This window comes from Daucus carota, chromosome 6 (assembly GCF_001625215.2).
Source record: "Daucus carota subsp. sativus chromosome 6, DH1 v3.0, whole genome shotgun sequence".
In the NCBI taxonomy this organism is placed as follows: domain Eukaryota; kingdom Viridiplantae; phylum Streptophyta; class Magnoliopsida; order Apiales; family Apiaceae; genus Daucus; species Daucus carota.
The window spans coordinates 23,576,246-23,599,179 of record NC_030386.2 but is presented as its reverse complement, the minus strand read 5'-3'; the positions used below and the strand labels follow the sequence as shown (position 1 = coordinate 23,599,179).

The window sequence follows — 22,934 nt, the reverse complement described above, 5'->3', positions numbered from 1 at the left end:
ACCAAATACTCAACAATATCGTAGCAATAGTACACATCCTCTCCTGGCTCTCCATACTCAATCTGTCCAACAGCCAGACAGATGCATCCTCCACCTCCAACATGTCGTAGGATAATCTCATTTTCTGCCAAAATTATGAGGCAAACTCACAATCAAAGAAAACGTGTAATAGATGCTCCACATCATTGTCACACACAGGGCAACGTAAAGGAATTGCATTATTCTTCGCTAAAAAACGACACGTATAGGCAGGGACGGAGCCACACCGGGGGTACTTGCCCCCGGTAGCTCGTGAATGGTTTAATACTTCTATTATATAAAATTTTGCCTTTAAATAGCGATTTTTTTTTTTTGTGTGTGTGCTTTTTGCCCCCACTTAACTAAATTCCTAGATCCGTCCCTGCGTACAGGATATTGTTTCTGCAGAATCCCCAGAGGAAAAACTTCACTTTGGGAGGAATATTTAAATGCCACAGTTTCCGCGCCATCCTGTAGATTGAACATTATGATTCGACTGTATATCCTCTCATGCCATTTATGATATCCAGACTTCACAGAATAGAATCCTTCCTTAGTGTGAAGTGTGAACCCATGCAACTCTATCATGAACTTCATGCTGAGGAATTCTAACATTCAGAATAGCTTGCACATCTATCTGTCTCCTCAAACGTCTCCCTAATCTTGCTCACGTCCCACTTCTTTGTATTCAACTCCAAAAAACAGGCAACCTTGGTACTTGAGTTCATGTTATACGCTCCTTGTTTCACCATAAAATTCTGCTTACCATTTAACCATGGATCTGTAAACACATTTATCTGTCTTCCATCTCCCACCACCCAACCAAAATCTTTTTTGAACCCTTCTTTTGCAGCCCATAAACTTGACTAGATAAAACTCGATCCACCCATCCGCTGAGAATTTAATAAATCATCTGATGGATAATGGCCATGTTTGAAAGTTAGCGGTTTGATGAAAAATTAGAGGTTTGTAGTGATTTAGAGGTTTGACCATTCAATCCGCTAATGATAGTGTTTGATAGATAGCGGATTGAAATAGAGGTTTAGGCTCAAAAAACTAATTTTCAAAAAGCTAGTTTGAGTAGCTTTTTGGGTTAGAGGCTCGGGTATGTGTCATAAAAAAACTAATGAAACAGCTATCTACCAAACAGTTTTACAAGAAACCGCTAATTCATTCCGCTAGTCAAAACATTTATTTCAATCAGCTAGTCAAATCATCTAATTCAATCCCCTAACAGCTAACAACTAATTCCCAAATAGGACCAATATCTTGCTACAACAGAGTTTGGATTTTTCAGAAAATTCCCTCCAACTAATGGCCATAACATATGATATTTTATTAATATATTTTTTCCTCTCCAATTACAAATCATAATAACATATGTTCAATGATCTCTTATTGGTGCGATAATCAAAAATATTATTATCCTCTAAATAGTCTCGTTAGAAATAAACGTATTCTTTTTAACAAATATTTTGTCGACAATCCAACTATAAGGATATCCTGCATTAAAAAATTAAAAAAAAAATGTATTTTGCATTAAGTTTGTTAGGGACTACGAAAAGTACTAGTGACTCGAGACTCGTTTTGAATCAACATAACATATATATTTTTTTTATGGATGATCTAACTGAAAAATGTTAAGATTTATTCTAGTGAGGCGCAAAATAAATTATTAAAATTTCAATATATTTTTTATGATATTGTAATAATCAAAACTCTAAATAGTTCTGCTCATTTTAATTAGTCTCCTCATCAATGTATATAACTAATTACAAAAAAATGTTTTTCCATGACGTAAACGTACAAATTTTTAAGGTTATTTATTTTTCAGTGATTGAACTTTGCACCCCTTATGTTTAGGCGTTTTTTCGATTTGGTCTCAAACAATCTTTTTTGACAGTATGCACCCTAAAGTTTGAAAATCGCTTCGCTTTGCACCTTTTTGACCACTCTCCGTTTAATTGACCATTAAAATTAACAAATGTAGGGTTTACAATTTGCACCCCCACAAATTTATTTTTTTTTCATGAGTATTTTGAAATATTTTTTTGATGAATGGAAGCCGTCACCCTTTGAAGCTAATAACGCAGCTGTAATTGCTTAAACCTCGAAGCAAACCACTAGACTACCTAAAGAATTCCTATTATTTTTTGTTAAATCACTTGAGAACAATTAGCGGACGTCGACAATTCAATGGAGAGCTTGATTCTCGTTCAGTTTCTCTTAAAGTGTCTCAAATCATCAACTCTGATCAAGAACTAAATGGCTATTCTCTAGTCTCTTTAATCCGAGCATGTACCCAATGGGGTTGCTATTCTTATGGCCAACAGCTTCATTCCTATGTTTTGTAATCTGGGTATTTGTCCAATGACTATGTATCCAACCATCCACTGCCCTCATCAATTTCTATGTTGAAATGAATGAAAAGGATACTATTTCTTGGAATTCTGTTATAGCAGCTTGTGCTAGAAATCAAAGACTTGAACAAGCTTCTAGCTTTATGAAGCAAATACCTGAGTCGGATACCATTGAGCTAATTAATGGCATTGCACAGTTTGGGAACATAGAAGCTGCCATTGCTATCTTAGCAACTATGCCGCAGCCAAACTCATTTTCTTAGAATTCTGTTATTAACAGGGTATGTCAATAGGAATCATGCACGAGAAAGGGGTGTCTTCAAAATACTCATGAAAAAAAATTAAAATTGTGGGGTGCAAAGTGTAAACTCCACATCCGTTAACTTTAACGGTCAATTAAACGGAGAGTGGTCAAAGGGATGCAAAGCGAAGCGCTTTTCGAATTTTAGGGTGCATACTATCAAAAAAAATTATTTGAAACCAAATCAAAAAAACACCTAACCATAAGGGGTGCAAACTGCAAAGTGTCAATCACTCTTTATTTTTTATATACATAAAAATAGATTTATCTTATGACATCAATTTATAATCTTAATGATAGAAAATATAAAAAGAAAAAGGCATAATAGAAAAGAGGTTGTATAGTCATTAGTCCGATCTCTCTCCCCTCCCTTGGCTAACTAAAATTTCACCCTCCCTCGCTAAAACTTTGTTCCCCTTGCTCTTTTACATGATACACACATCTATTTTGCTATTTTGCTTGTCTTTTTCCTCCAACGTTTACTCTCATACTAAACAAAACTCATTTCCTCGTACACGACATCAAATTATTTGGCCGAGTTAGAGTGCCCCACATTTATTTACCACCGAACGATGGTACAACTGTATGAAGTACCTAAAAATGTATATTTTACCTTTTCATGTATTTTTAAATTAAGAGGTATTATGGTTTTATCAAACTAATCTGATAATAAGACTATTTGAATAACACTATTTGAATAACACTAGGGTGATCAGACATGTAGTATTAGAATTGGGGGCAATATCGGTATGGATTTACATATATAAAAACCGCGATTAAAAGTCGATATACACCTATCATAATAACCAATTATTAAGTATATCTAGTAGTTGTTCATCTCGGTAAATATATAGCATCCAAATAGTTTACTGGAATCTACATCTATTCGACATTAATATTCGATTTTCTAGATAATGTAAGAATTACAAATTATCAATTAAAATTTGGTCAATTTGACCAGAAGAAATCAAACAAAACAAAAGAATTGGGACAGAGAGAGTACGTTCGTATTAGTCCTCACTGCACCCTATCACTTTGCCCCTTGATCAAACCAAGTTAATGAGTTCTATTTGTAATTACTGTAAAAATTCCACTCTGTAGGTATTGCAATTAAATATCAGGTATAATTATCTGCTGCACAACTTGACTCTTTTATTCTCTACAAGCTTACTTTTTACTCGATCTTTTAGCCTTCTTTATCTGGTTGATTTGTTGAACAACAATGTCTAAAAGTATATCCTAGGCTAATAGCTCAATCTCCAAACCTCTGAACCTCTCATGCTGAACGACAACCATGTTTCGTAAAAAGTTACCAAATTCCGCTATTATAACTCATCTCAAACCGCAGTTCCTCATCTGATTAAACTAGAATCTGCTCAAGATTCTATCTCAAACATATTCTTAATCATAATAACATCGACATCATCTGAATCACATAAAATGCATTATGCAGAGCTTCTTTACTACACATGAATAATACCAAGTAACTGAACATGTAAATATAAACTGATTCGTGAATCTCATCAAAGGATATCAGTGCATCACTTGACTCTCTATTCTCCGGATACATACTAGCTAATTATCAAATAAATGTTTAGTATATCATCAGATCCATTCTACTTATAAACTCATATGTGTTAATAAGAAACCCGGGCGGGCATCATGACAAGTTTCCCTAAATATACACAGGAAACTAACTTGATCAGTTTAGTTAGGTATAAAATAAAAAATTCACACGCTTGGTAACTTTAAAAAGTTTTAAAGATTTTTATATACTGCAAAAATTTTATATAATTATATTCATAATAGAAGCAACAATAATAATTCTAGGTAAATAAAACATTCATCTCTTTGTAACTATTAACCAATAAAATTATGACAATAATCATCCTCATTCGAAATTTTTTAGGATTTAACACTACTACGGGCTTAAAAACACACATACAAATAAGCGGAATATTCATTACAAGCATACATATGCAACTTCACGTTCAAAATCAGGCAAATACAAAGAAGTTTTCAAATTAACAAGCAAAGAACACAATCCATTACACAGGCTTAGTGACATTGTAGAGATCAACAATAGACCTAAACTTCTTAGCCTTTTTCTTAGGACCATCTGCTTCTTTAACGTATTCAGCATCGTTGTGGCACAGATTAGACTTACCAGAAGTTGAGCATGATATAATAATATCTTTCTTCAAAGAACGGAGCTGAACCAATTTCAATGCTGCCTCAATTTCTTCATCATTATGTAGATCATTTAATTTTTTTGTGATCTTCCTTTTCATCTTGGCTGTAAATAATCAAATACGAATATGATCCCACCGTTTTATGAAGCAGCTTCCCCTTTACCCGGAAACAAGTAGCAATAAAATTGATAATGGTTAGAAATTTATTGCAAACAAAAAACATAAATTGCAGCATATAAAAACTCGACGAGGTCTTCGATTATGAACTATTGGGTGGAGATCGATATACAAGTTGTACAGTTTATGCATATCTATACAGTATTCGATGTAGAATAAATAATTAATGTTTATCATTCACTTACCAGAAAAGTTCACGATGAAATTCTAGTAGCCCGGTTATCAGCTCGGAAGAAATTTTAATAATCCGAGTTGATGAATAGCTGTATGTGCAAGAGAAAGACTCAATCGCCCAATTAGAATTATTTGGGGACGGACACTCAGCAACTAGAGTTGAGGAACAATTGTATGTGCAAAAGAAAACCTAAGCTGGATGCTTTAATTTATTATATTTCTCGATGAGAATATTTAGTGACGAAATGCACATCATCTATATCTATATTCGCTTTACGATGACTCCACGACCACACTCTAAATTCTAGCCGCTAACTAATAAAATATTGCAAATTTTTCTTGTGAAAGCAAATGGCATCGTCAGTTTATTTTTTTGACATAGTTTTTTATTAAGACAAGTTAAAAAATTGCTAGATTGACATTTTTTTCCGTAACACTAAACTACAATGAATTCCATAGTAAGTTTATGATTTAGAAAAATTGGTTTGATTAAAAATATATTTTATTATTGAAACATTATCGTTTTGCTCGTGTAAGCAACGACATATGTGATCTAGACTTGGCAATTCGGTACACGACACGAAAAGTTTGGTTTAGTTTTCGATATTCGGTACACGAACATGAAAGTACAAGCACACGAAAAATGCTCGTTACATTTGGTGTCAGGATCGGTTTTTAATACACGTACACGAACGACATGAAAGTACACGAACTAAAGAAATAAATATAAATTAAAAAATATTATACTTATTTATTATATATTCTTTAATTAATTTCATTTATGTTATTTTATGAATTTATTGTATGTCTAATCTATTGTTTGTTATTAAAAAAATGTAAAAATAATAGATTTATTGTGAAATTCGTGTACTTTTGTGTACAAATGTGTATTTCGTGTACATTTCATTTCGGATCGTTCGTGGTAAACGGAAGGTGCGCTAAACTTTTCGTGTATTTAACGTGTACAATTCGTGTTGGCACGAAATAATTCGGTTCGTGTACGTATTCTATAACTGGTACACAAAATCGAAACAGTTCGGTTCGGTTTTAGGATGCTTGTCACGAAAACACGAAAATACACGACACGAACTGTTTGCCACGGACAAAACTGAGATTGTTTTTCTTCTTAAATTATCACTTCACTCCTCCGTCCTTAATTATTAATCAAAACTTTATTATATTTCACTCACATAAACTACACTTTCTTATTCCTGAAGAACCAAATACTCAACAATATCGTAGCAATAGTACACATCCTCTCCTGGCTCTCCATGCTCAATCTGTCCAACAGCCAGACAGATGCATCCTCCACCTCCAACATGTCGTAGGATAATCTCATTTTCTGCCAACATTATGAGGCAAACTCACAATCAAAGAAAACGTGTAATAGATGCTCCACATCATTGTCACACATAGGGCAACGCAAAGGAATTGCATTACTCTTCGCTGAAGAACGACACGTATAGGCAGGGACGGAGCGACACTGGGGGTACTTGCCTCCGGTAGCTCGTGAATGGTTTAATACTTCTATTCTACAAAATTTATCAATTGTGTCTTTGCCCCCATGATTTAGACATGGGTCTTTTCTAGATATGGTACTATTACTCCTCCCAGGCTCATTTGATTTTTTTTGGCTAATCTTGTGTCTCAGCAGTCAACCCCTTCTGTTCTAATATTTGCTTGTCTCAGGCTCTCAAAGTACTTCTGTTCATATTTTGTTTATTTCTTATCATAAATTTATATATTTAACTCATTAATCAACTCAAACCATTTTTGGTTAAATGAAAATTTTGTCTCGTTTTGTCTCTAAAGAGCGATTTTTTTCCTGTGTGCGCTTTTTGACCCCACTTAACTAAAATTCCTAGATCCGTCCCTAGGTACAGGGATATTGTTTCTGCAGAATCTCCGGAGGAAAAACTTCACTTTGGGAGGAATATTAAATGCCACAGTTTCCGCCATCCTGTAGATTGAACATTATGATTCGACTGTATGTCCTCTCATGCCATTTATGATATCCGGACTTCACAAAATAGAATCCTTCCTTAGTGTGAAGTGTGAACCCATGCAACTCTATCATGAACTTCATGCTGAGGAATTCTAACATTCAGAATAGCTTGCACATCTATCTATCTCCTCAAACGTCTCCCTAATCTTGCTGACGTCCCACTTCTTTGTATTCTACTCTAGAAAACAGGCAACCTTGGTACTTGAGTTCATGTTATAACTTATACGCTCCTTGTTTCACCATAAAATTCTGCTTACCATTTGATCATGGATCTGTAAACACATTTATCTGTCTTCCATCTCCCACCACCCAACCAAAATCTTTTTTCAACTCTTCTTTTGCAGCCCATAAATTTGACTAGATAAAACTCAATCCACCCGTCCGCTGAGAATTTAGTAAATCACCTGATGGATAATATCTTGCTACAACAGAGTTTGGATTTTTCAGAAAAATCCCTCTAACTAATGGCCATGACATATGATATTTTATTAATATATTTTTTCCTCTCCAATCATATAGACAATAAAATCTAATGATTATAGTGATATTAGAAACAAATCATAATAACATATATTCAATGATCTTTTATGATCTCTTATTGGTGGGATTATCAAAAAAATTATCCTCTAACTAGTCTCGTTAGGAATAAACGTATTCTTTTAAACAAATATTTTGTCGACAATCCAACTATAAGGATATCCTGCATTAAAAGATAAAAAAAATTAAATGTATTTTGCGTTAAGTTTGTTAGGGACTACGAAAAATACTAGTGACTTGAGACTCAGTCTTGAATCAACATAATATTTTTCTTAATTTTTTTGTGGATGATCTAACTAAAAAATGTTACTCCCTCCGTCCCACCCATTTCTTTACACTTTCCTTTTTGGGGTGTCCCACCCAATTCTTTACATTTCAAAACTTACCAAAAATAGTCAATGAGTCCCACCACTTCTCCACTTTTCCTTCCTTTTCACACTACATTTACTCCACCATCTTCTTTTTATATATTAAAAATCAATGGGTCCCACCTCTTTCCCCACTTTTCATTCTTTTTTGCACTACTTTATTCATATTCCTTAACCTCCGTGCCCAACCCATTTGATAAGAAATGGGTGGGACGGAGAGAGTAAGATTTATTTATTCTAGTGAGGCGCAAAATAAATTATTAAAATTTTAATATATTTTTTATGATATTGTGATAATCAAACTCTAAATAGTTCTGCTCATTTTAACTAGTCTCCTCATCAATGTATATAACTAATTACAAAAAATCATTTTTCTATGATGTAAACGTACAAAATTTTAAAGTTATTTACTTTTTATATACATAAAATAGATTTATCTTATGACATCAGTTTATAATCTAAATGATAGAAATTATAAAAAGAAAAAGGCATAATAGAAAAGAGGTTGTGTAGTCATTAGACCATCTACAATGGAGATGGCCACTTCCACTTACATCTAAGGTCACTTTTGTGCCAACTAAGCAGTGGTGGACAGTTTGGAAAATATGGTTAGTGTCATCCAATGCTCAACACCATTTCATTTAATAAACAATTACAGAGTACAACAACAATTAATGACTGTTGAGCAAGTTTGTGTTAAAAAGTTATTAAAATAAAAAAAGTTTGTAATTGGGCACTAGCCACCGTAGTGGGCTCGGCCAGTTTTCTGTGAATCATCCAATGCAGCTGACTAGTTTTTTCTACTGCCCAAGTCATTTCACGAGTCCCTATGTGTGAAATGAGCACCCATTGGGACATAGAGAGTACATTCATATTAGTCCTCACTGCATCCTATCACTTTGCCCCTTGATCAAACCAAGTTAATAAGTTCTGTCTATAATTACTGTAAAATTCCTCTCTGTAGGTATTCCAATTAAAATTCAGGTATAATTATCTGCAGCACAACTTGACTCTTTTATTCTCTACAAGCTTACTTTTTACTCGATCTTTTAGCCTTCCTTATCTGGTTGATCTGTCGAACAACAATGTCTAAAAGTATATCCTAGGCTAACAGTTCAATCTCCAAACCTCTGAACCTCTCATGCTGAACGACAACCATGTTTCGTAAAGAGTTACCAAATTACGCTATTATAACTCATCTCAAACTCGCAGATCCTCATCTGATTAAACTAGAATGTGTTCAAGATTCTATCTCAAACATATTCTTAATCATAATAACATCAGCATCATCTGAATCACATAAAATGCATTATGCAGAGCTTCTTCACTACACATGAATAGTACCAAGTAACAGAACATGTAAGTATAAACTGATTCGCGAATCTCATCAAAGAATATCAGTGCATCACTTGACCCTCTATTCTCTGGACACATACTAACTAGTTATCAAATAAATGTTTATAATATCATCAGATCTATTCTACTTATAAACTCATATGTATTAATAAGAAACCCGTGCGGGAATCATGACAAGTTTCCCTAAATATACACAGGAAACTAACTTGATCAGTTTAGTTAGGTAAAATAAAATAAAAAATTCATACGCTTGGTAATTTAAAAAGTTTTAAAGATTTTTATATACTGCTCAAATTATAAACAATTATATTCATAATAGAAGCAACAATAGTAATTCTAGGATTTAACGCTACTACGGACTTAAAAACACACATACGAATAAACAGAATATTCATTACAAGCATACATATACAACTTCAATTTCAAAATCAGGCAAATACAAAGAAGTTTTCAAGTTAATAAGTAAATAACACAATCCGTTACACAGGCTTAGTGACATTGTAGAGATCAACAATAGACCTAAGCTTCTTAGCCTTTTTCTTGGGACCATCTGCTTCTTTAACGTATTCAGCATCGTTGTGGCCCAGATTAGACTTACCAGAAGATGAGCATGATATAATAATATCATTCTTCAAAGAACGGAGCTGAATCAATTTCAATGCCGCCTCAATTTCTTCCTCATTATGTAAATCATTTAATTTTTTTGTGATCTTCCTTTTCATCTTGGCCGTAAATAATCAAATACGAATATGATCCCACCGTTTTATGACGAAGCTTCCCCTTTACCGGAAACAAGTAGCAACAAAAGTCGATAGTGGTTAGAAATTTATTACAACCAAAAAACATAAATTGCAGTACAGAAGAACTCGACGAGGCCTTCAATTATGAACTATTGGGTGGAGATCGATATACAAGTTGTACAGTTTATGCATATCTATACAGTATTGGATGTAGAATAAATAATTAAAGTTTATCATTCACTTACCAGAAAAGTTCACGATGAAATTCTAGTAGCGCGGTTATGCTCGGAAGAAATTTTACTAATCAGAGTTGATGAATAGTTGTATGTGCAAGAGAAAGACTCAATCGCCCAATTAGAATTATTTGGGGACGGACACTCGGCAACTAGAGTTGATGAACAATTGTATGTGTAAAAGAAAACCTAAGCTGGATGCTTTGATTTATTATATTTTTCGGTGAGAATATTTAGTGACGAGATGCACATCATCTATATCCGTAACGATGACTCCACGACCACACTCTAAATTCTAGCCGCTAACTAATAAAATATTGCAAATTCTTCTTGTAAAAGTAAATGGCATCGTTAGTTTATTTTTTCTATATAGTTTTTTATTAAAACAAGTTAAAATATTGCTAGATTGACATTTTTTTCCGTAACACTAAACTACAATGAATTCCATAGTAAGTTCATAATTTAGGAAAATTGGTTTGATTAAAATAAGTAAAAAAATATATTTTATTATTGAAACATTGTCGTTTTGCTCTTGTAAGCACCGACATATGTGATCTAGACCTGGCAATTCGGTACATGACACGAAAAATTTGTGTTTAGTTTTCGATATTCGGTACATGAACACGAAAGTTGACGAACACGAAAAATACACGTTACATTTAGTGTCGGTATCAGTTTTTAATACAAGTATACGAACGACATGAAAGTGCACGAACTAAAGAAATAAATATAAATTAAAAAAATTATTCTTATTAATTATATATTCTTTAATCAATTGCATTTATGTTATTTTATGAATTTATTGTATGTCTAATCTATTGTTTGTCACAGAAAAAATGTAAAAATAATAGATTTATTGTGAAATTCGTGTACTTTCGTGTACAAATGTGTATTTCGTGTACATTTCATTCCGGATCGTTCGTGTTAAACGGAAGGTGCACGAAATTTTTCGTGTATTTAACGTGTACAATTCGTGTTGGCACGAAATAATTCGGTTCGTGTACGTATTGCAAAACTGATACACGAAACCGAAACAGTTTGGATTCGATTTTAGGGTGCTTGACACGAAAACACGAAAATACACGACACGAACTGTTTGCCAGGTCTATTGTGATCCCAAATTTACTGCTTTAAGAGCATCTTTAATATTCAAATAATTGAACTCTTAGTTTTAAATTTAAAGAGCACGTGAAAAAATATTGCTTAAATGATCTTTAGTGACTCCTTAAAAATTTCACAGTTTCATTACTCTTCTATTAAAATATGTTTAGGTTTGTTGATGCAAGTAATTATTGTTCATCATATAGTTAACTTTTAGTTTTAATCATCTCATTTTATTTTTGGGTGTTCTGGTGTTTCAAGTTAATAATTATTTTTCATTTAAAAGATATGTTTTTATTATTGAAGATTTTTGTACACGCTAGATCATTAATATAATTACTGAAATTGAAAAAAAAAATATATCCAATTTTTATAGACTGTCGCAAAGCTTTTTCTCAACCATCACACACACCAGAGAATTTGTTTATTTATCAGATTAAGAACTTCATCGAAGACTCACCGGGGTGACCTTACCTTTATATATCACCCCTCAGAGAGTTTCATTTTTCTTCGTCACAAAAATTGTTACGGGGTCACCAAGGAGGGAGGGGCGCGGACTACTTCGGGGTCGGGAGTGCTATGCCCGTCTCCCATCCCTGAATTTAAAATCCATCCCCGAACCCCGAACGGGGATTCTAAGCGGGTGAGATAAGACTAGAAGCGGGTGATATATTTACCGCAACTTGAAGCTTGCCTTCTGCCGGTACCTCTGGAGCCATGACATAAGACTGGAAGTACCTGACTGGTCAAGACATAAGACACAGGAAACAAAGGAATTGGTGCGTCAAAATATTGAACGAGAACGCAAACTTGTTGAGACAAAAGACTTTAACTATTCGTGATCAACATAGTGCACGCTATATCTGCAAAAAAGACATGTTGTTCTTCGCCAAGTACAAACACGTTAACTACAAAGGCTCAGTTACATTATAGACATCGACAATAGACCTAAACTTCTTCGTCTTCGTCTTCTTTACAGAACCAACTCCTTGATTAACATCTTCATCGCTCCCGTCATCGAGATCAAACGTTATAGAAGACGAGCACGGCTCAACACCACCACTCTTCCTCTTCTTAATACCGTCATCGTCATCGTTGTCATTGTAGTGGTTGATATCTCGTGCTTCAAGAAACTCCTTGGATTTGAGAACAATCTTCATGAACTCATCATCGTGATTTTTTTCTCGTGCTTGAGGAGTTTCCTTGGGCTTGAGGACGATCTTCGTGAACGGTTGACGAATTCCACAAGCAAGATGTTGATCAGATTTTGTAGCAAAAATATCTTTAGAATAATCCTTTAGCTGAATCAACTGCAGAGCTGCATCAACATCTTGCTCCGTGGCTAATCTTCTACTCTTGTTCTTCCTCATCTTCGTATCTTTGTGTATTAAGTTTGAGTCTAATTTATTCATTTTGCAGTGAAGCTTCGTGCTTAGAATTTAAAGGACAAACCCTCTAACCAAAGCAAAGTAGTTTGTTTTCTAAATGCAATAGCGTAACGTTGCCAAATATACATACAATTATCATCGACGCCTCCTTTATATAGAAGTAAGAAGTTTTACCGCCTTAGCAAGTGGACCCCACACGTTGTGACTCCTTTTTCGACTTGGAGACGGATTTGCTATCTTGCAGGATACGTAATATATTAACGTATTTCTTTTTCAAATATTTATGTTTATCTCGTTTAGATATGTCTGTTCATGAAATGAAATAAGGAGAAAATGAAATGAAATTTGTATTACAAATTATGAGTGATTAGTAAAATTGTTTATAATTTTTATTTTTTTAATTATTCCATTCTAATTATTTTAATTAAAAATCTAACTCACATGTTTTGAAAGGAATGTTGATTCCATTTGTTTATCATCTTTTTCTATCATCTTCTTCATGAAAATTTTTAACTCACTCACATTTAATCATTATTGCCTCATACTTTCTCCAATCTCCATAAAACTTGTTCATATAGTTTCATTTCATTCTCTCCTCATTCCATTCCATGAAGTGAACACAATCTTAGTATTTGTTGTGGTTTAATTGTAATACTCCGTAGATGTGTAGTTTGATTTATTGTTTAGATTGTTTTATATTATAAATAATTTATAATTTATTAATATATTAATAAAAGCAAATTTAAGGTTGGTTTGACTAATATAACAGGGTCATATCACAAACTCTATACAATATGCAAAAATAGACTGTACTCAGCAAAGAATCGGTCTTTAAAATAGATTTACAATATACAGAAGATCATATTATAATGATATTTCGTCAAATAAATATTTGTTGGCCATCATAAGTGATTCAAAGGTGGGTTGGTTATATTGATATTTTCAAATTAATATGTAATCCGTAAATAAAGAAACCAAACTGTTTGATTTGGTTTAAGTCAGTTCAGATTCGTCAATTTTATGATTTAAGATATTATTATAATTCAATTGACAAAGTTTTATGATAAAATAATATTTCTAATTTTATAATTTATAATGTTTTAGTAAATTATCTATTCGTGATATGTTAAAATAGTCCACTTAAATTACGAAACTAATTAACTCATAAAGTATAAATTTGAGTTGAAATTTTTCAGAGTTTTCGTCGAATTCGGGTTAACTCAAAATCAACCAGAAAAAACCCGGTTATTTTCAAGTACGAATTCGAGTTACCCAAAATTATTTATATGTAATAGAAAATTTCGGGTTAACTCAAAATCAACCAGAAAAAACCCGGTTATTTTCAAGTACGAATTCGAGTTACTCAAAATTATTTATATGTAATATAAAATTCCTACATATTTATAAAAAAACATTTATTTATATTATTTTTGTATCATCTAATTAGTTAAATATTTAAATTTATTTTAAAAAATATTTTTATTTTAATAAAAATATTTTAATTCTCATAAGTAATTCGAATTAATCACTTAGTTAATAATTCTTAGTTTCAGTAATTCGATTTTATTTAGTTAAGTTAGATAACAACCACCAATTTGATATTTGTTTTAGCAGTGAATAATAACCATACACTGTTGCATAAGTTCATATTCTGAACTACACCATCTATGAGAACAAACTTAATTTGCTTCTATATTACTTATGACCATGTACGCTTGCGTGATTTTGTGCGAACATAATCAAACTGTTATCTTGAATCAAATTTTAATTTCAATTTAATTCGGTTTAAAATCGGATCCGATTTTTTCGAGTCGTGCTGTTGTAACTCAGAATGTGATCCATGCACCCCATAATATACGTGGCTGGAGATTATTTGTAATCTTTAAGGGATCGTTTGATTCACGAAGTGATATGGGTTTGGGATGAAGAATCGGGTTAAGGTGGTATGAGTTTAAGGTATCGTATCTCATATCATGTGTTTGGTTGATTGTTGGAATCAATATATTTAATTTTCTAAAAGAATTATATTAGTTATTTATATTAATTAAAATATTAATTAAATTATTATTATTATATATTTTTGCGTTATTGATTATTTTTATATCAAATATTGATATTTAATTGCGTAAATAAAGCAAAAATATAAAATATAAAATTAATATCCATATCCCTATTTTATACCCACCTCATCTCTTGGGTATCAAAAATCATATCTTGTGGGTTTGAGGAATGGGTTTGAAAATTAGTTTTCTTTCAACCAAACAACAGATATAGGGCTCATTTGGGTTACCTTAAAAGAAGTGACTTCTTGCTTATAGTAAAAAAGTAGAGTGGAAGTGAGAAGTAAATAAGTTAATAAAGTGTTTGGAAAAGAAGCAGAAGCTGTGAGAGAGAAGATAGTATTCTCAGCTTCTTAAAAATAGTTCTACTTATTTACACAAACGGGTCAAGAAAAGCAAAAGTCAGAAACAACATTTGCTTCTTCCAAACAAACAACACCATAGGTTTGGAATGGATGAAACACATACATGATTCCAGATACCCCTCCACCAGATGAACTATTAATAAACTTGCTATTTGTTCCTATCCTTTGACCCGAAAATATAAAAACAAATACGGCGAACGACTTTCATTAAGTATGAATTATGATTGATAGCAACACGAAACGTTAACTCAACGGACAACGATCCTTTATATATAATCCTCAAAAATATTTCAAAATATTGGACCTCTATAACTCCTCCCATGGCACTGGAGAAAGTTGTTTAATAAGTGATTCAGAAGCCCAATAGAGCAAAAGGTGCCTGTCTTCAACTACTACAACAGGCCTTTTAGAGTAAATACAAAAACTATGGGCCATTCATTAATCATGTACTCCATACTCCACCAAAGACATGTTTGCACTGCGGTTTTTCACCACCACCACATAGATAGGAATATCAACATTTTCATCTTCTTCGGCCCTCCTCTTCTGGTTGTTTAGATCAACTGAGTGCAAACTGCAAGAATGTATAAAAAATTGTCCTTCGTAGGACAAGTTTTTCCGAGTTGGGCTCCATTTGCTAAAAAACATTTTGAGGAAACCAATTTCTAAAAAAATATTTTGCGATTTTTTTTGACTTTCAATAAAACTTTTTCAGAAACTAGATCAAAAATAGTTTTTCTAGTATTGTTTTAATAAAAAAAATCGGACATATAGTTTACACGATATATTTCTGTAAGAACATCTTCAAGGGAAAAAAATTGTGAAAGTTTAATTTGAAAAATGTCATGCAAGAAAATGCTGCTACAATCAGATTATTTTTTGGTCAAGAAATTAAAAAAACGACAACAGAGTTGGAGGTATGACAAGGAATTGACAAATGCAGTCTGCGAACTGCGATCAAGGAAGCACCGTCGGTCTTTTAAATTAATAAATACACACGACCTGGTTTACAGAACGATGACTTTCGATTTTAAACAAAAAAGTTGATTTAGAGTATAGAAATCGGAACTACGTAAATAACTTCTTTTATTTCTATATTTTATAGAAGCCAATTCATCGTTTGATTAAAATTAAAATAATTACTTTTTGCTTAGAATAAGTAAATGAATCGACGTGATAAATAATTTAAATCAAAAGTTTGTTTAAAACATTAAGGAGTAACATTGAACAGTTCCAGCTTGCTCAACAGCACTGAGTGTTAGGAGTTGTCCACATCGGCTGTGGGAGGAGGGACAGAAAACTAAAATATAAATAGATTGAACAATTCGAATAATACAAAATTTTTTAGAAATGCTAATAAAAAAAGCCGTGCGGACTGGCTATACAATATCATACTACGGCGAAGTTATGACTTGCTCAGCGGACGACACTGAGGCCTGAGCACCTCCTACTAATATTCAATGGCTGCAGGCCGGATCCCCAAGGCTGGCATTAGTCACAGAATCTGTAAGTAAGTGATCAATCAATTGAACACTAGTGTAATGCCCACCCCCCAACGCTTTGTTGATTAGTTCAAAATTAGTTTTGTCGTTTTATGTCTAACTTTCAACAAATGCCGCCTTCTCAGCTCATGAGATAATAGTACTCCGTCACTCTAGCATTTGTCCCTTGCTGCTCATTTTTCTCATGCATAACCTTTGTTCCTATTTTTCAAATACTCGATATATATAACCTAGGTAGGCTTTGTTGAGCATAAAAAAACAAATTAATATTATTTCAGATTTTCGCCCAAAAAACAAAGGCTTGTTACAAATTATTGTTAACTTAAGTTGCAAAAAAAAAATTCAAAATTTCTTATAACTGAATTTATCAAGATCAATGTCTCTCCAGATTTTAAAAACATTAGGAAACCTTTAAATATATAAAACATCAAAAAAAAAAAAACGTAAAAGGAAGTGTTATTTTAGTGATGAAATAAAAAAATACTAATAAAACTAGATGAAGTACAGAAAGGGGCCCATCCAACAAAGTAGCAAAGCTTCGGTTCTCTTGGTAGTCTAAAATGTTTTAGGACCAATACACACAATACAGACAGAGATATGTGTGTGTATAAAAACGAAACACACACAAGGCAAACCAAGCAATAGTAGCACCATAGAAAACTCAAGTTAGTTAGTTGGTTAGTTCCGATCACCAAACAGTCCCTAACAAAACTCGGCAAGAACTAATTATATGGCCTCTTCTAAGGTGATGGCTTCTACCTCACCGTCCAATCCGGATCTGCCACGTCGGCAGTCCTCTTCCTCCTTACATTTACTCACCGACCTCCACTCCAAGACCTTCTCCTCCATGAACATGGACGATCTGCTCAAGAACATCTACTCCGACGCCGATCACTTTCCGGCCGATCAGGCCGCCGCCGACGCGAAGAAGTCGGTGGACGAGGTTTGGAAGGAGATCGTGAACCAGCCGGTGAGTGGGAGCAGTGCGCAGCCGGCGATGACGCTGGAGGACTTTCTGACCAAGGCTGGGGCGGTGAGGGAGGAGGATGTCAAAGGCGTGGAGGAGAGTGGTGGTGTGTTTGGTGGAGATGCTGCTGCTGCTACTGCTGGTGGCGTGATGAGTGGCGGTGTGATTGCGTTTCCGGTTGCGGCGAATCAGGTGTTTGGGAATGGAGTTGTGGGGAGAGGGAAGAGGAGAGCCGTGGAGGAGGCGCCGGTTGATAAGGCCACGCAGCAGAAGCAGAGGAGGATGATTAAGAATCGAGAGTCTGCTGCCAGGTCACGGGAGCGTAAACAGGTCCAATTTCGTGTTTATCATCACTAATCATCGTTGCTTGATAGCTAGTAGTAAATTAAGAACATGCGCCAACACTGAGAAATGAGGATTTATTTCCGGAAAAAGATACATATTTTAAAAATATTTTTGGCCAATAAATTACGTATTTAAAAAAAGTAGAATAAGTACTTATCTTGTAATTGAAAAGTAAGTTAAGGCAAACATGATCTAATTTGTTTATTGAGTGTTGGATTTAGCTATATACTGTCGAATTTCGTGTTTTTGAAATTTGTGAGCAGTAATTGGAGTTGTTAGGCGGTGTATTGATTTTTTCGCAGTGTTTTAGGATTACACTGTTAAAAAAATTGTTAGTAGTAATTGTGGTAGTTGGTAATTTGGTATGTATTGATTTTCAGAGTGTTTTAGGCTTATATTGTGGTCTGTGGAGTTGGAATCCTTTCTTTTGTATTTTTTAAAATTTTGTTAGTGGTAATTGGATTGTGTTGGGTGATTTATTGATGTATGTTGAGTTGGAAGTTTTTGCAGAATATGCTAGTAGTAATTGGAGTGTGTTATTCTATGTGTTTATGTGTTGATTTGTTGGAGTGTGAAATACAGGCTTATACTGTAGAGTTGGAATCACTGGTGACACATTTGGAGGAGGAAAATGCGAGATTAATGCAAGAGGAGGTAGTGTTTTCTAAAGTTTATATAAGTTGCATATTTGATAATGTTGGTAGATGTTGGAAGCGACCATCTTTTTTATTGTTTGGCTGTGACGAATGGGGAATAATATATTCGATTTGTGTCGGTATAACAAGTCTTGGGCTGTTTAAACAAGAATGTGGTGATTGTTGTATATCTGTCGGTCAACAATTGATATCCTTTATTGTTTAAGACTACCTTCACCATGAAATAGGGTTCAGATTTCAGAGTAGCACATGACATTTCATTCATTCTTTGAATCCTAATTTTCGGTTGAAAATCGTGAAACCTTGCATTATCATTTGAGTTGATTTTACCAATATCCAGTAAAATAAGTTCCCAAGTGCTTAATTCCAATTTTGGAGGCTTATTCAATTATCAAAATACATATTGTGTGATGAATATATTTTATGTTGTTAAACTATATGATTAACTGTTATTTCAGCTTCCATTAATAAAAGATCTGTTATTACTAAACCATCTTGCATTGATTTGTAGTCTTATTTATTCTTGGTAGACTTGGGCATCTTTTAAGAGTTAAGAATGATTATCGTTGAGGACATATTTATAATTCATCTCCTTTTTCATTGTAGGCTGAGCAGACCAGAGAGCGATTTAAGCAGGTAATGATGCTTTATTTGTATTGTTTCTGTGAGATATATAGAAGCACCTAAATCATCTACAAGACTACCTTTTCTTTTGTTACGGTTCCTACTTGATATTTATAATTACGTTCTTCCTTAACTACCTACTGCTGTGTGTACCTTTTGGCTACCTGTCCTACTAAACGTATATGATCGTGCTAAACATATGCTCTTTGAGTAAATGATGACTTTTCGACATAATGTAGTGTCGCTTCATTGCTGTCTATGTTTCTGCTTTGTAAACTGTGTACTCTTTTCTGGTGCTTGAACTTAATGAGTTTAGAGGATAACACTGAACCAGCCCCAATTCCTTTAACAATTGGCACCATGTCCGTCCTTCAAGGGCCTGTAGCCTGAGAAATACTTTTGCTTTGAATTTCTGGCATCCAGGCTCTTTTTTGTTGGATATTGGATATGAGTTGTATGAGTTGGTTACTTGGTTTTCTTGGTCACTAATCCCTCAAGCAATTTAATGAGCCACGGAACCAGTAGAATTTTCAGTCAGTTCTTCATACCTGTTTCTCTTATATATAGTTGTTTTTTCATCTAAATGAATTGTGCAAGGTGTAAAGCATGCTCCCTTTTTTATTGGCTGATCTTTTAATTGTGGCTCTGACTGCAATATTCGTTTTATACAAATGTATAAAGCATAGTAAAACTGAGAGCATGGTGCCCTTATACGGAGCTCCTTAAGTAGTTAGGGCTATAGGCTTCTGTGACAAGTGACAACTGACTGGTAATTTATTTTTAAGACTATCTTTGCTACCCTCACCTGTAGAGTAGTTCAGCCTTATCTCTTTATTCTGGTCTTTATCAAAGTGGAAGGACCTTTGGACACAGACTCTTCAGCATATATATGACCATTGTAACAAGATTGTTTACCAATCATTGGCCTATCGCCTATGCTCCGAGTGATACTGAGCAGCAAAAAGTAATGAAGTTTCACTCATAAAACCTTGCATTTAACTGCATCCTTCATAACTAGGACCTATTTCTAAAATTTCCATTCTTACCATATGGTTTCCATCCTTTAAACAACCAACTTGTTAACCTACTAGCATTTTGTTTCTCAGTATAAACCACATGTTTACTATTAAGTATGTCTCAGTAATAGAGTTTATTGTTATTCATATAAAAATCTAATTAAAATACTCGGTGTCTGATTGAGAACTATAACAATGACAGACAATGTGTAGTATACTAGTATATTACATTTTCCCATACATATTTTCAAATACAGCTAGATGAGTAGATCTCCTATAGCCACTGACAACAAAGAAAAATGTGTTGTATTTATTGTTATTATCAACATTTTTGAACTTAGATGACTTGAAGTTAACTTTTCTGATTGCCATGCTTCATGCAGATTTGACCAATTTTTTTATATTCATCTTTACAGCTTATGGAGAACTTGATTCCAGTTGTGGAGAAGAAAAGACCACCTAGAGTTCTTCGGAGAGTGCACTCCATGTAATGCTAGTTTCTTGGTTATTTATCCTCATAAATAATGTAGAAGAACTAGCATCTTTGTAGCAACTAAAGTTAAGCAGAACGAGAAATGACAAACTTCTTATAGGGGCCAGCAGTGTTCACATGTAAAGAGAAGGGAGATGAGGCCGGCAAATTACATATCCTTTTGTCTAACTTAAAGAGAGGTTTTGTCAACAGATGTGAGACATGCCTCAAATATGATTTCACAATGTATGTATAGGTGTAGAGGATTAAATCCTGGGTGTTTTGTAATTATAGTTGATCTAAATGCTGATCGGATGGGAATCTGAGTTAAATTAGTAGAGTATACTTAACCAACACATAATGGCTATAATATAATGAAAGTCTTGGTTCAGATTTTAGTCTCTCCTTGTATCAATATATAAAGCTCTGTTGACTAATTTAATCCATCTTTGATATTTTATTGGATATGATTACCATGACCAAGTAGTCAGCAAATGCCTCCTAGGTTGTGAATTAGTAACAGTTCTGGAGTTTTATGGTAATGACTTTGCATATATTTCACTATTTCAGAGAGGAACAACTTGCAGAATGATGGGTCGAACCTTGTCATGTAATGGGGGCCTGTGGGCAAGTTATTTATTCAAAATTTAAGGGTTTATACCTTTTTAAAAATGTATATTTTTTTAATTTTTAAGATATAAATGTTAAGAAGATATTTTATATTCGATGTTCAGCAAAAATATTAGGATTTATTTCAAAAAAAAGAGTAAAATCCTGTATATTTTTATTCATAAATAAGTCTTTATTCTTAAAAATAAGATTAGCCAAACGACTATATAAATATGGTTATATTAATATTCATTCAATACATTCTCCATACTTACGTTGAATATATTCTAGAGGTAATTGCATATCGCACCCATTAAGTATCTTTAAAAAACGATAGAGTACTTATACTTTAAGAAACTCAACTCGCACCTCTTATCTTTACTTCTCAAAACCGAGATGCACAACCTGCCGTTAACTTCCGTTAACTCAGTGCACTCCGTTAAGTCACTATATATATAATTCCAATTCGGATCCCTAACTTACGTTCAAAAACGATATTGTACCCGTACATTTGGAAACCCAAATCGCACCACCTATCTTTACATTTCAAGAACGATACGCACCCCCTCCGTTGAATTCCGTTACCTTCCGTTAAAATACTCCTCCGTCTCAATTTACATGTTCTTTTTGCTTTTTGAGAAGTCAGATTGACTAATTTTTGACCAACTATTAAAAAAATATTTATTTATTATTTTAGGAAATAGAAAGTTACATATTAAAATATACTAAATTTTGTTTAGAAAAAATATCATCAAAAAATAAATCTAGCCTATTTTAATAGAAGTAAATAATATGGGGTCCGAATTGCAGTTACCTCTATTATTTGCGAAATTCGGACCCTCTATTATTTGCGAAAAAAAATAGACTAGATTTACTTTTTGATGATATTTTTTTTTAAAAATTTTTGTTTAATTAAGTTATGCCCAAGTCAAAATGATTTTTACATATTGAATGATTTTAAATTTTTAGTGACATATGTATTAGGTACTTAAAATATACACTATTTTAAATATAAAAAATAAATATTATGTGATATTTATTATAAATAATACATAAATTTATCTATTGATTAGAATATATAAATTATAATTATTTTGTTTGGAAAAATTGATCAAAAAAATTTAAAAAAATATCATCAAAAATTAAATCTAGTCTATTTTAATAAATACATATTTTCAAATAGTTGGTCAAAAATTAGTCAATTTAACTCCTCAAAAAGCAAAAGGAACATGTAAATTGAGACGGAGGAGTATTTTAACGGAAGGTAACGGAATTCAACAGAGGGGGTGCGTATCGTTCCTGAGATGTAAAAATAGGTGGTGCGATTCGAGTTTTCAAAAATATGGGTACAATATCGTTTTTAACGTA

The 22,934-nt window shown here is 33.3% G+C and overlaps 1 protein-coding gene across 1 annotated transcript; it reads left to right on the top strand.

Annotated features, from left to right (window-relative positions):
- The first annotated feature begins 17,429 nt into the window (after positions 1-17,429).
- On the top strand, positions 17,430-21,355 carry LOC108224499 (bZIP transcription factor 12). The gene is made up of 4 exons (XM_017399142.2): positions 17,430-18,174; positions 18,772-18,843; positions 19,452-19,481; positions 20,902-21,355. The coding sequence occupies exons 1-4, from the start codon at positions 17,608-17,610 to the stop codon at positions 20,974-20,976; spliced, it is 744 nt and encodes a 247-aa protein (XP_017254631.1). The 5' UTR covers positions 17,430-17,607; the 3' UTR covers positions 20,977-21,355.
- Positions 21,356-22,934: the final 1,579 nt, after the last annotated feature.